Source organism: Geotrypetes seraphini, chromosome 5 (genome assembly GCF_902459505.1).
Source record: "Geotrypetes seraphini chromosome 5, aGeoSer1.1, whole genome shotgun sequence".
NCBI classification, from domain to species: Eukaryota; Metazoa; Chordata; class Amphibia; order Gymnophiona; family Dermophiidae; genus Geotrypetes; species Geotrypetes seraphini.
Genome location: NC_047088.1, coordinates 158,893,253 through 158,906,395, shown reverse-complemented (window position 1 = coordinate 158,906,395; position 13,143 = coordinate 158,893,253). Strand labels below are relative to the sequence as shown.

The following is a 13,143-nucleotide window of genomic DNA, read 5'->3' as shown; positions in this document are numbered from 1 at the left end:
TTGTTATGCAAACTTCTTTGATCCTGTCCCAGAAGGGCACCTTTTGCAGTTCAGCTACAGTTACGTGGTGCTGCAGGAAGTTTCTTTTGGAGCATAAGAGTGTTATCAGAATGTTATGCAACTTTCTCATGCATGCTTTAATAAGGCATGGCTAATGTGTTTCTGTGATTTTTATTTTGAAATCTAGGGTTGTGAGTGCACCTTTCCCCGCATCCTTGAACACTTATGGATCCAGATTTTACATTGGAAGCAGGAAGAGACTGAAAGGTGCTTTCTCTGTAAGCAGTGATTAAATTGCATTGGACTGAGAGTATTACCAACCAGTGGCGTAGCAAGGGTGAAAGGTGCCCGGGGTGGCATCCCTCCCCACCCTCTTCTCTGCTTCCCCCCACCTCCCCACGCTCCTTCCCCGCCCCCTCCTGCTGCACGCGCGCTGCTTCCCTTCCCCTGTACCTCTGTAACATTCCTGGTGCGAGCATCAACCCCCAAGCTGCTGTCACCCTAGTGTCGGCTTTTCCTCTGACATCACTTTCTAGGCATGAATCCAGGAAGTGACATCAGAGGAAGAGCCGACGCTGGTACGACAGCAAGTTGGGGGTTGCTGCTCGCGTCAGGAACATTACAGAGGTACGGGGAAGGGAAGCAGTGCGCACACATGCAGTAGGGGGGGGGGAAGGATCAGTGGGGGCAGAGAAGAAGATGGTGCCTGCAGACTGCCCCCCCAACCCCCTCTTACTATGCCACTGTTACCAACCATCATTGTCATTTATCTACAGATGTCTACAGTCGCCATGTTAATTCTCTACAAGAAGCTTTAGTTTGATTCCCTAGTGATGTTCTTCAATGCAAGGTCCATGAGCCTGTGGTAGAGAATGACATGGGGACAAATCTTTCCCCGACCCCCGCAGGAACTCATTTTCCCATCCCAGCAAGTTCTATTCCCATCCTCGTCCATTCCTGCAAGCTCTGTCCTCATCCGCACAAGCCTCAAACACTTTAAAATCATAAGTGTCTGAGGCTTGAGCGGGTAAGGCAGAGCTTACAGGAATAGGGCAGGGGCAGGGACAGCGACAGCGACAAAACTCATGGGGATGGGACAGGGAAATTGAGTTCCAGCGGGGACAGGAAAAACTTTGTCCCCATGTCATTCTCTATCCCGTGGACCTCTGTGATAGCTCCTTATGATCCCTCTTGGATTCTAATTAAATCTAATGCTTTTATTCTGCAAATACCTTGTAAGTTCTATGCAAATCAGATAAGAAGAAGCCAGGAATACCTGGGAAGATTGATATTTGACATTTTTGTTATATATAGACTCATAAAAACATTTCAGTTTAACCTGATCTTTACTGAAACAAATATCTTTCAAATAAGTTTTTAAAACTCAGAAACAAAAGATATCTATTAAAATATCTAAATTCCAGTGGTAAGTCATTCCACATTTTTGTTGACGCAAAGAGAAAAGAAAGACTGAAAAATCATTTTAAACCCGACTCCTTTATATGATAGTAAATGCAAAGCCTGAAAATCTCTGAACCTTATAACATTATCACAGGTTGGAAAAATATCAATGAAGGCATATACTGAGGAGCCATACCATTATGCCCCATGCACACTGACATCACAAGTACTGGATGCTCCTCTCTCTTAAAGGCGCAACAGGACTGAGAGAGGTTACTGTTCCTTCCTTTCAACACCTGACCCACTGTGGAATCTTACCCTCCTTACTACCTATATCATACAACCTCATTCCTGGACCATCACCCGTGAAGCTGGACATGTAACATTAAGCCCCACACATAGTGACATCATAAGTTCTGGATGCTCCTCCCTCTTAAATGCATGACAGGACAAAAGTGCACCACTTTTAGTGTGCCCTTTGTGGGCCTCTAGTCATCTTAAGTTGTGTTTTATTTGATTCATACAGTAAAATTGGTGCTACTTAGTCTTTTCTGCCCTTCTGGGCCTTATGAGTATAGGTAAAAAGGGTTCTGCACTGACAAATAATTTAATCACAGTCTAACATAGCAGTTTTTCATAAGTTTAGGCCTAGGGAAATTCTCCCTTATCTAGGATAAATCTTATTGACTACTGAGGAAGTCTTGTTGAGGAGATTTTGCAGCCACCTGCATACTCCTCCCAGTGTTCTCTGGGTAGCTCCCTAGTCCACCCCATTCCAATCAAGATCTCTGCTCCAAGTGCCTATTCTTTTCTCTTCTCCCCTCTTCCACTTCCATAGCTTCTTTACTGTATATCTCATCCTCTTTATATCGACTTTTCCCAATCTTTTTCTTCATCCCAAATGAATTTCTCAAGACCATGTCCCCCAGTTTTTTGAATTCACTACCTCACCTTCCCTTCTGTCTTCTACCCGCTTCTCAGCTCTAAAGCTTCAGCATTTTCTTTCTCTCATTCAACAATCCCCATTCTGACTGCATGCATCTTGTCTGCGGTGTGATCTTCATGCCTCTGCTACTCTTGTCTGTAATCTCTTGCTTTCTTTTGCTCTCTGTCGGGAATATCAATCCCAATCCTGGTCCTCCTAATTAACTCTTACCCTACTCATGCAAGTCACACCACAGTGTCTCCAATCTTATTTCTGTTCCTCTCCTCCCACCCTTTTTCTCTGCCTTTATCATCTGTCCAGTGGAATGCCCGCTCCATCTCTAACAAGTTTGCTTAAATCCACAACCTCATTATCTCTCAAACTCTCTACCTGCTTGCACTAATTGAGAACTGGCTCTGCCCTGAAGACTCTGCTTCAACTGTTGTCATATGTCATGGAGGTTACCTTTTCTCCTTCCCATACACCTCGCCCAATTGGTTGCGGAGGTGGTGTTGGGCTGTTACTTTCACCCTCTTGTAAATTTCAACCCCTTCTTCCACCTGAGTTCACTGCTTTTCTTCCTTCAAAGTCTACTCCTTCCATCTATTTGCTCTGCTACCTCTCCAAATAGCAGTCATTTACTGACCCCCTGATAAGTTTCTTTTTCACTGACTTTGACTCCAGGCTCTCCTTTCTTGAACTTTCACCATCTTCTCTCATTCTTGGCGATTTTAACATTCACACTAATGACCCCTCTGAATCTTATGCTTCTAGCCTGAACATCCTCATTCAATCTTCAGCTGTGCTCTACCACCCCTATGCACCAGAATAGCCACTGCCTTGATTTTGTCTTCTTCTCCGCTCCATTACAAATTTCTCCACCGTAGTTCTTCCCCTCTCTGACTATCATCTGATAACTTTCACTATTTATCACCCTACTCTCCAGACCTGGCAAGTCTCCATCAATTCATTCAGGAATCTTCAAGCTATTGACCCTTGCACTCTCTCCACCACTGTTTCACTCCTCCTCTCAACCACTATGTTACACTAATCTGTCGATGAGGATGTCTCTTCCTATAATACCATTCTCTCCTCTGTTCAAGATACCCTCATTCCCCCACTTCACGTTCTATAATGAACGCCAAACTCCAGCCTTGGTTGACCTCTAAAATCTGCTACTTACGTTCCTGTGCCAGGTTTGTTGAACGTCTATAATGCAAATCCTGCACTCATGCTGACTTCATGCATTTCAAATTCCTCCTGACCTCTTTCCAGTCTGTTCTTTCGCTTGCCAAAGACTACTACACCCACTTGACTAACTCTCTTGGCTCCAACCTTCGCTGTCTGTTTGCCACACTGAACTTTCTACTCAAAGTGCCCTCACCTCCAACCCCTCCATCCCTTTTCCCGCAGACTATAGCTGAGTACTTCACAAGATTAACCTTGAGTTCTCAACCAAGCCACCTCCACCTCTCCATCCTTCAGCCCACTCTGTCAACCCTTCTTCAGCCCCTGACACCTTTTCTTCCTTTGCTGAAATCACTGAAGAGGAAACTGCATATTTTCTTTCCTCCTTTAAACTCACTACCCACTCCTCTGATCTGATTCCCACCCATCTACTCAGCAGCATCTCTCATACTGTCATCCTTTCCATCTGTCACATCCTCAATCTATCACTTTCCACAGCAACTGTCCCTGATGTCTTCAAACATGGTATAATTATACCACTCCTCAAAAAACCTTCATTGGACCCTACCTGACCTTCCAACTATTGTTCCATCTCCCTCCTCCCCTTCTTATCAAAGCTACTTGAACATATGCTCCTGCCATTGCCTCGACTTTCTGTCATCCCTAGCTATTCTTGACTCATTCCAATCAGGCTTTCACTCCTTGCACTCTAAAGAAACTGCCCTTGCTAAAGTCTCCAATGACCTGTTCCTGGCCAGATCCAAGGCCTCTAACATAATATGCTATCCTCAATCTTCTTTATCTAACGGCTACTTTTGACACTGTAGACCACCACCTTCTCCTTGAATCGCTGTCATTACTTGGATTTCAGGGCTCTTTTCTTATCTCTCACACCTTACCTTTAGTGTATGCAGTGGTGGATCCTCCTCCATGCTATCCCACTATCAGTTGAGGTACCCCATGGTTCTGTCCTAGGACCACATCTTCATCTATACTCATTCCTGTGGTGTTTTCAACTCCTCTCATGGATTTCAATATCACCTTTCTGCTGAAATCTCCCAGATCTATCTCTCTATAGCAGAAATATCTACAAGAATCCAGGCCCGAGTCTCAGTCCGCCTGTCTGACATTGCTGCCCACCGCCACTTAAAACTGAACAGAGCCAAGACTCAGCTTCATATGCTTCCATCTAAACCTAGCTCTCTTCTCCTCCTACTCTTTATCTCAGTGGATCCTTTGAATCCTCTCTCTCTTTCTCTGCACAAATCCAACAGCCCACCAAAACCAACACTTCCTCTCTAAGCACACTACCAAAATCCTTATCAACTCTTTCCTAGACTACTGCAGCTTGTTTCTCACAGGGCTTCCATGTAACCATCTCTCTCCCCTTCAATCTTTTCAAAATTCTGCTGCACGACTTATATTCTGCCAGAGTCACTATGCTCACATTACCATTCTCCTCAAGTCATTTCATTGGCTCCCTATCCATTTCCGTATATAGTGCAAGCTCCTTTTATTGACTTACAAGTGCATTCACTCTGCAGCTCATCAATATCTCTCCTCTGTTATCTTTCCCTATACTCCTCCCTGGGAACTCCGTTCTTTGGGAAAGTCTCTCTTATCTGTATCCTTCTCCTCTTCTGCAAACTCCAGACTATGCTTCTTCTCTCTTGCTGCACCATATGCCTGGAACAGACTACCTGAGTAAGTACGTCAAGCTCTGTCCCTGGCAGTATTCAAATCCAGGCTAAAGGCCTACTTTTTTGAGGTTGCTTTTAAATCCTAACCCCTACTCGCTTGTAAAGCACTCATGCCTGAGAAACTCCTTAACCCCCTACTTGTCCTGTTTGTCCATTTGATTAAATTGTAAGCTCTGCTGAAAAGGGATCATCTCTTGAATGTTTTAATGTACAGTGCTGCATACGTTTAGCAGCACTATAGAATTGATAAGTACTAGTAGTAGTAGTACACTGTATGTAATATCTTGAAAAAGATAACACAAGCTTTAAAATAAATTCTGCCCTGAACAGGCAGCCAATGGGCCTTAATCAGCAGTGGTATTACTCTGTCAAATTTGCTAGCAGAGTTAGTCACCACATTTTCCAATGTTTGTATCTTAAGAACATTAGAACATGCTATACTGGGTCAGACCAATGGCCCATCTAGCCCAGTAACCTGTTTTCACCATGGCCAAGCCAGCTCACAAGTACCTGGCAGAAACTCAAATAGTAGCAACATTCCATGCTACTGATCCCAGGGAAAGCAGTGGCTTCCCCCGTGTCAAGAGGGCATCCGTTGAAAATCAGGGGCGGGAAACTACGAGGTGACACCAGGAAATTCTTTTTCACTGAAAGAGTGGTTGATCGCTGGAATAGTCTTCCACTACAGGTGATTGAGGCCAGCAGCGTGCCTGATTTTAAGGCAAAATGGGATCGGCACATGGGATCTATTCACAGGGCAAAGGTAGGGGAGGGACATTAAGGTGGGCAGACTGGATGGGCCGTGGGCCCTTATCTGCCGTCTATTTCTATGTTTTTATGTTTCTATGTTATTTCAATAGCAGACAATGGACTTTTTCTCCAGGAACTCGTCCAAACCTTTTTTTAAACCTATCTATGTTAACTTCTGTTACCATATCCTCTAGCAATGAGTTCCGGAGCTTAACTGTTCTTTAATTGAAAAAATTATTTCCTAACAGTTCTTGAAAGACTCTGAGAATAAAATATCTTGACTAATGAATATTTAAGCAAATGCAATGCTGATAAATAATGTTGGAAAGGTATATCCTAACATCTTTTCCTTATGTTAATTTCTTTAAGTTAGTGGAGGCAACTTTTCCATTGATGAGGGCTGTTTGGTGTTTCTTTAAATTGATTTTCTTTTCCTTTGTATAATTGAAATGATTACCATTTTTCTTATAAGCTTTTTGGATTGTACATATGTTACAATTTGAAATATTCAGTAAAAAAAAATTTCCTCCTATTGGCTTTAAAAGTATGTCACTACATCCCACAAATAACAAATTACAATAGTCCAAATGACAGTATCAAGGCTTGTACAACCGGTTTCAATTGGACAAACTCAAAACCGTACCTAATTCTCCTTTAAATAGAGAAAATACTTTCTTTGTAAGCAGAGCAACATATTTCTCAAAAGAAATATTACTATCTAATAACAGTCTGACAAAAAGCTATGGGGCTCATAATCGAAAGAGAAAAACGTCCAAAAACTGGCCTAAGTCGGCACTTGGACGAACATTTCCCAAATATGTCCAACTGCCAATAATAAAAACGGGTTTTGGACGTATTTCTAAACGACCTAGGCCTTCATAGTGCCGCTGAATGACCAAAGCTAAACGGGGCGTTTCAGGAGGCATGTCGAGGGCAGGAGTTGGGCGGGATGTGGGCCGGCTTAGACTTAGTCGTACAGCATGTATAACCGAAAGTTTTACAACAGAGCCTAGACGGAACTTGGACATTGTGACTTAGACCAGTGTTCTTCAACCTTTTTACACCCGTGGACCGGCAGAAATAAAAGAATTATTTTGTGGACCGGCAAACTAATAGGACTAAAATTAAAAAACCCCGTTTACGCTCCATCTCCGCGAGCTCAGTCCCCGCAAACCATCTGATCCCATCTGCACAAGCCGCAATTATGATTTTATATTGAACGTATTTTATTAAAGTATAAAAAGAAACAATATTCTGAACAATTGTGATTTTATAAATACAAATATACAGAGCACGGACCAACAAAACCCCTGTCTCCCCTCCCCTTCACATATATCCCCTCTACTATCAAGAAAACTGAACAAGCCAAGTTCATAGAAATATCATGCTAACAGAATACTGCAGTCCCCAGTTATGTCTCTAGCAGGATATATATTTCAAATCTGATATATTCTAATCACAAAATAGAAATAAAATTATTTGTTTCTACCTTTTGTTGTCTCTGGTTTCTGCTTTCATCTTCTTTTCACTCTCTTCCTTCCAGCGTCTGCCCTCTCTGTCTCTTCAATCCAGCATCTGCTCCTTCCATCTACTGTCTGACCTCTCCCCCTTCCATATGGTATTTGTCTTCTTTCTATGCCCCTCTCCCCTTTCCATCCAGCCTATGCCCCTCTCTCCTTTTTACACAATTCACTCCAGCTTCACTGCTCTCTTCATTTTTATCTCTCCTACACCAGATCTAGCATCTTTGACCCTCTCAATTTCTCTGCTGACCCCCCCTTCCCATCTCATTCCTATCTCTCCCCTTCCCTTCCTCTAATCTCCCTGCAAGCTGTTTCCTTCCTTTTTTCTTCTCCCTTCCCTCCTCTCCCTGTCCAGCAGTAACTCTCTTCCTTTTCCTTTACCTCCTCCCCTCCCAGCAGCATCTCTCCTTCTCCCTCCCTCCAGGTCCAGTAGCAGCTGTCCCTTTTCCCCCCTTGCCCAACAGCTTCCCAGACTCCTTTCCCTCCTCCCCTCCCAGCAGCATCTCTCCTTCTCCCTCTCCAGGTCCAGTAGCAGCTGTCCCTTTTTCCCCCTTACCCAGCAGCTTCCCAGACTCCTTTCCCTCCTCCCCTCCCAGCAGCATCTCTCCTTCTCCCTATCCAGGTCCAGTAGCAGCTGTCCCTTTTTTTTTTTTTCACCATGCCCAGCAGCTTTCTCCCCTCCCAGCAACTCTCCTTACTTGCCAGCGCTGCGATTCAGTAAGGCAGCCTCGGGTCCTTTGTTGGGTCGCACCGCCTCTGAGGAAAGCGGAAGTTGCATCATCAGAGGCGGCCCGACTCAGCAAAAGCTCCAAGGCTTCCTTCCTGAATCGCTGCACTTGTAAGGAGAGCCGCTGGTAGGGAAGAAAGCACAGTCTGAGGCTCCCCATTATCTCTCCGGCCCTGCGCTCTTCGATTTTGCCGGTCCTGTGCGGACAGGCAGGAAATTGAAGAAGTTGATCTCGCCGGTCCTGCGCGGACTGGCAGGAATTTTCTGCGGACCGGCACCGATCTGCGGACCGGCAGTTGAAGAACTGTGACTTAGACCATATAAAACATGGTCTAAGTCATGAAAACCCATCTAAAGTCACCAGATAAGCACTGCAAACACATAAAACAGACCCCCACACACTACCCCAGTGATCACCAACCTCCCCCCATAAAAATTTTAATCATAACTTTAAAATTCTGCCTCCAGACCATCATCACCTGGCCGCCTGGCATAGGAAAGCCAAGCCGTCTAGCACAGAGGCAGCTTAAGTCATCTTGGAGGTGGGTTAGGGACCCATAGAGAGGAGGACCCATGCCAATAAGCCCCTATAATCATTGCATTGATACTTAAACATGTGCACTGCCCTATACAACCCCAAAACCCTTTTTTACTGGCATATAAGTGGCTCCTGAAGCCATTGGGGTGGTAGATAAGTGGGTCTAGGGGATTCTGGAGGTGGTTTGGGGGGCTCACCGTGACTTATAAGGGAGCTGTATGGAGGAGAAGACATGGCACCCTTTTTGTGAAGTTCACAGCAGTGCCCTGTAAGGTACCCCACTATTTAGGTGGCATGTCTGGGTGTGCAGTCCATCACTTTGCAGACCCCTCCCATGTCCAACAGGGCTTGTTCTAGGCGTTTTGGACTTGGACAGAAAGTTGGATGGAAATCTGGTATAAAGATGGATGATTTAGTGACTTGGACGATCAGATCGGCAGGACGTATAATTAGATGATTTTCAAAACGAAAAAAAAAGTTGGTCGTATCTTTCGAAAATGTGTCTTAAGCTGTTTTTTTTTACTTTGGACGACTTGTGAGATGGAAGTAAATGGACTTAGACATCCCTTTCGATTATGCCCCTCCATCTGTTTTGAATTAAATTACAAAAATTTTTAGTTTTATCTACATGTAATATTCAGCCTTGAAACTGGTATCAATCTGTACACCTTCTACTGGTATCATCAGTGTAATATCATCTGCTTAAATACATTTTTTACAGCTTATTTTTCTAGCTCCTTCCCCAAAGTTGACATAACAATATTGAACAAAATGGGTGACTATGAGTCCCTAGGGCAGTGATTCCCAACCCTGTCCTGGAGGAACACCAGGCCAATCGGGTTTTCAGGCTAGCCCTAATGAATATGCATGAGAGAGATTTGCATATGATGGAAGTGATAGGCATGCAAATTTGCTTCATGCATATTCATTAGGGCTAGCCTGAAAACCCAATTGGCCTGGTGTTCCTCCAGGACAGGGTTGGGAACCACTGCCCTAGGGTACCCCACGCTTAGAAATCCAGTTCGGAGAAAACTTATTATTCATTCATTCACTGTATGTTCTAAGGATAATAAAACCCCTAAACCAGTTCAAAACTGGTCACATAAAGTCAATTTCTTCTAACAATTATAATAAGTTCCCTGAGCAGTGAAACAAAGAGAGGTCCCCCTGCAATGATGAATCCAGTCCAGTTGTTCAAGCATACTAAGATCAACATGTGTAACTAAATTCCTCAGATTCATATTCTCCTCTGAAACTGTTTTCCCAGCACCCACTCTCTCCCAATCCTATCTTAGCCAGTCTCAGCTCCAGTTACCCTGTTGTCCATCACTCCAAGCCAGATCTCTATTCAGTTTGTTAATGCTCTCTCATCTTTCAGAGTCTTGCTGTTGGTGCCACTTCTGGGACAGCTACTGTTTTCTGTCAGCATCATGTGACTCTAGATGAGTCTAAGCCAGGGGTGTCAAAGTCCCTCATCAACGGCCGCAATCCAGTCTGGTTTTCAGGATTTCCTCAATGAATATGCATGGAATCTATTTGCATGCACTGCTTTCATTGTATGCTAATAGATCTCATGCATATTCATTGGGGAAATCCTGAAAACCTGACTGGATTGCGGCCCTCGAGGAGGGACTTTGACACCCCTGGTCTAAGCCATGTAGTATCCACATTCCATTGTGGTTTGCCTAATTTTGTGAGAATAACATGGATATTTGGACACTGCTTGGCTCAAATTCATTGAGAACAGCACAGTTTCAAAGCAAAACCAAACAATTGTTCTGCAGGCATAACCAGCAGTAAGTATAAAAAAAAAAAAAGAGTTGGTGGGGGGAGGGGGACAGTGTGTGTTTACTGAAGGAAGAGTGTTAGAGAGCCACACCTACATTTAGGGCTCCTTTTATTAAGGTGCGCTAGCCTTTTAGCGCACATAGGAAATTACCGCACGCTACGCTTCTAGAACTAACGCCAGCTCAATGCTGGCGTTAAGGTCTAGCGCGTGGGGCAATGTAGCGTGCGCTGTTCCGCACGTTAAAGCCCTCCTGTGGAGGAGTGTGTGGCACAGTGGTTGGATCTACAGCCTCAGCACCCTGGGGTTGTGGGTTCAAACCCCGCAAACCCCTGCTCCTAGTCATTTAGTCCTCCATAGCCCCAGGTTAGATAGATTGTGAGTCCACCGGGACAGATAGGGAAAATGCTTGAGTACCTGATTGTAAAAAATGCTTCGATAACCTTGATAGGCAGTGTATAAAATCCTAATAAACTTGAACCTTAGTAAAAGGAGCCCTTATGTGGGCCTTGCAATGAAGGACATGCAAAAGACAAAGGCGCGCGCCGACAACTGAGCATAAGATGGAGGCGCGCGCCGAAGAAAATTACAGTTTTTAGCCCCCCAAGTTTACTTAATAGAGATCGTGCCGGTGTTGTGGGGGGTTTGGGGGGTTGTAACCCTCCACATTTTACTGTAAACTTGACTTTTTCCCTAAAAACAGGGAAAAAGTGAAGTTTTCAGTAAAATGTGGGGGGTTACAACCCCCCAAACCCCCCGCAACGCGGTGCGATCTCTATTAAGTAAAGTGGGGGGTTCCCCCCCACACCCCCCCTCGTCGGAGCCCTAAAAACAGTAATTTTCTGCGGCGTGCACCTCCACGCTGCACTCAATTGTTTGCGCACGCCTTTGTCCCGGCGCGCTTTTGACCTGGCACCGAAGGACACAGCTATACACAAAAACACAACTGAATATGTAACACATATGCAATACTGTAAAGAACGTAGGAATCAAAGTTATTATTAGACAAGCATATCTAGGGTATAAAAGGTTATTCTGCCCAGCTGCTGAAATCAGAAAAACTAATATTTTGTCTCACATTTTCAAAGAAAGTAAAACATATGTGGTGGACCCTATATAACGCAGGATTTCCTAAATGTGGTCAATGGTTAGATCACATTTCTTCAATATTATACTCCAGACCCAATATAGCGCAGATTTGCTGATAATATGGTCAAATATCTTGGAACCCAACATCAGCGTTATATGGGGTCTACAGTATAGTATGCGTACTACACTAATTTATTAGTGTATAGAAAACAGAACATTGTCCTGTTATGGTCAGGCAAGATTCATTGCAGTTTTCAGATACTAGAACCATTGACAAAGTCATTTTATCTTTCTTGGTTAACAGTCTCTAATTAGAAAACAAATGGTATAAATGAAAGAATTAAGGCTGGTATTGAACAGGCTTGTACAGTTTGTGTCCCATATACTATAAGGTGATTCAGTATAGGAGGGGCTGAGGAGGGCATCAGTGGGAACTCCACTAACTTGGAGCATGAGGACGTTACTGGCCAGACTTTGCATTAGATATCCTGGGATGATTGGATAGGCTGGAGTGAGCTTAGATAGCAACTTCAGCAGTTGGAACCTAGGACAATACCAGGTGGACTTTATGGCCCAGAAATATCAAAGAAGAGACAAGTTAATTTAATCATGTATTTTTAATGAGAATAACTAATGGGCAGACTGGATAGACCGTTCAGGTCTTTATCTGCCGTCATTTACTATGTAACTATGTTTTAATTCCCTATAAACAGGTTGTTATTCAGCACAGGTTAGCAGGTTGTTAACCAGGGCTCTACAATTTTCCCACTAAACACAGGGTTTGTGCTCTGAACTCCCTGTCTTTCTTGTCTTCTCAGGGATTGCTAAGACAGCTTGTCCTATTACCAGGATCTGATGCCACCCCAAGAATATGCCCAAGCAGCAATCCCAAACTAGCTGTGCTTTCCATTCCCACAGTCCTACAGGAACTCCCAGTCAAGCCAGAGAGCAACGAGGTGCTTGTGACATATCCTTATGGTCAGTACTATGTTGGGGGGAGGGGGGTGATATAAGTGTACAGAGAATTGCTGTGATCAAAGTAGAAATTAATAAATGAGAACTTTTATTGGTCTCTCACTGCATGTATTTTGTATACTTACAATGCAGACATCTAGAAAGAGTGTGGTGCAGTGGTTAAAGCTACAGCCTCAGCATCCTGAGGTTGTGGGTTCAAACCCAAACTGCTCCTTGTGGCCTTGGGCAAGTCACTTAATCCCCCCATTGTCCCAGGTACATTCGATAGATTGTGAGCCCGCCGTGACAGACAGGGAAAAATGCTCGAGTACCTGAATAAACTCATGTAAACCGTTCTGAGCTCCCCTGGGAGAACAGTATAGAAAATTGAATAAATAAAAAATACATCCATTGAATGATTCCATGGATCTGCTGAGGTCCAGTATTTTAAAGTCACTTTCAATTTCCTTTTTTCGCTTCTATGGGGATCTGTTTGGTAATCAACTTCTTATGGTGATATGAATCTGTGGAGATCAGTTTTGGGCTAGATTTATTTATTTTA

General features: G+C 43.9%; 1 protein-coding gene across 1 annotated transcript in view; it reads left to right on the top strand.

Moving 5' to 3' along the window:
- The window catches only part of TSPEAR (thrombospondin type laminin G domain and EAR repeats), a 137,320-nt gene that overhangs the window by 34,680 nt on the left and 89,497 nt on the right, over positions 1-13,143 (top strand). Inside the window, exons 4-5 of the mRNA XM_033944110.1 lie at positions 188-278; positions 12,446-12,605. Coding sequence (XP_033800001.1) covers positions 188-278; positions 12,446-12,605 — 251 coding nt within the window. The remainder of the gene's footprint in view (positions 1-187; positions 279-12,445; positions 12,606-13,143) is intronic.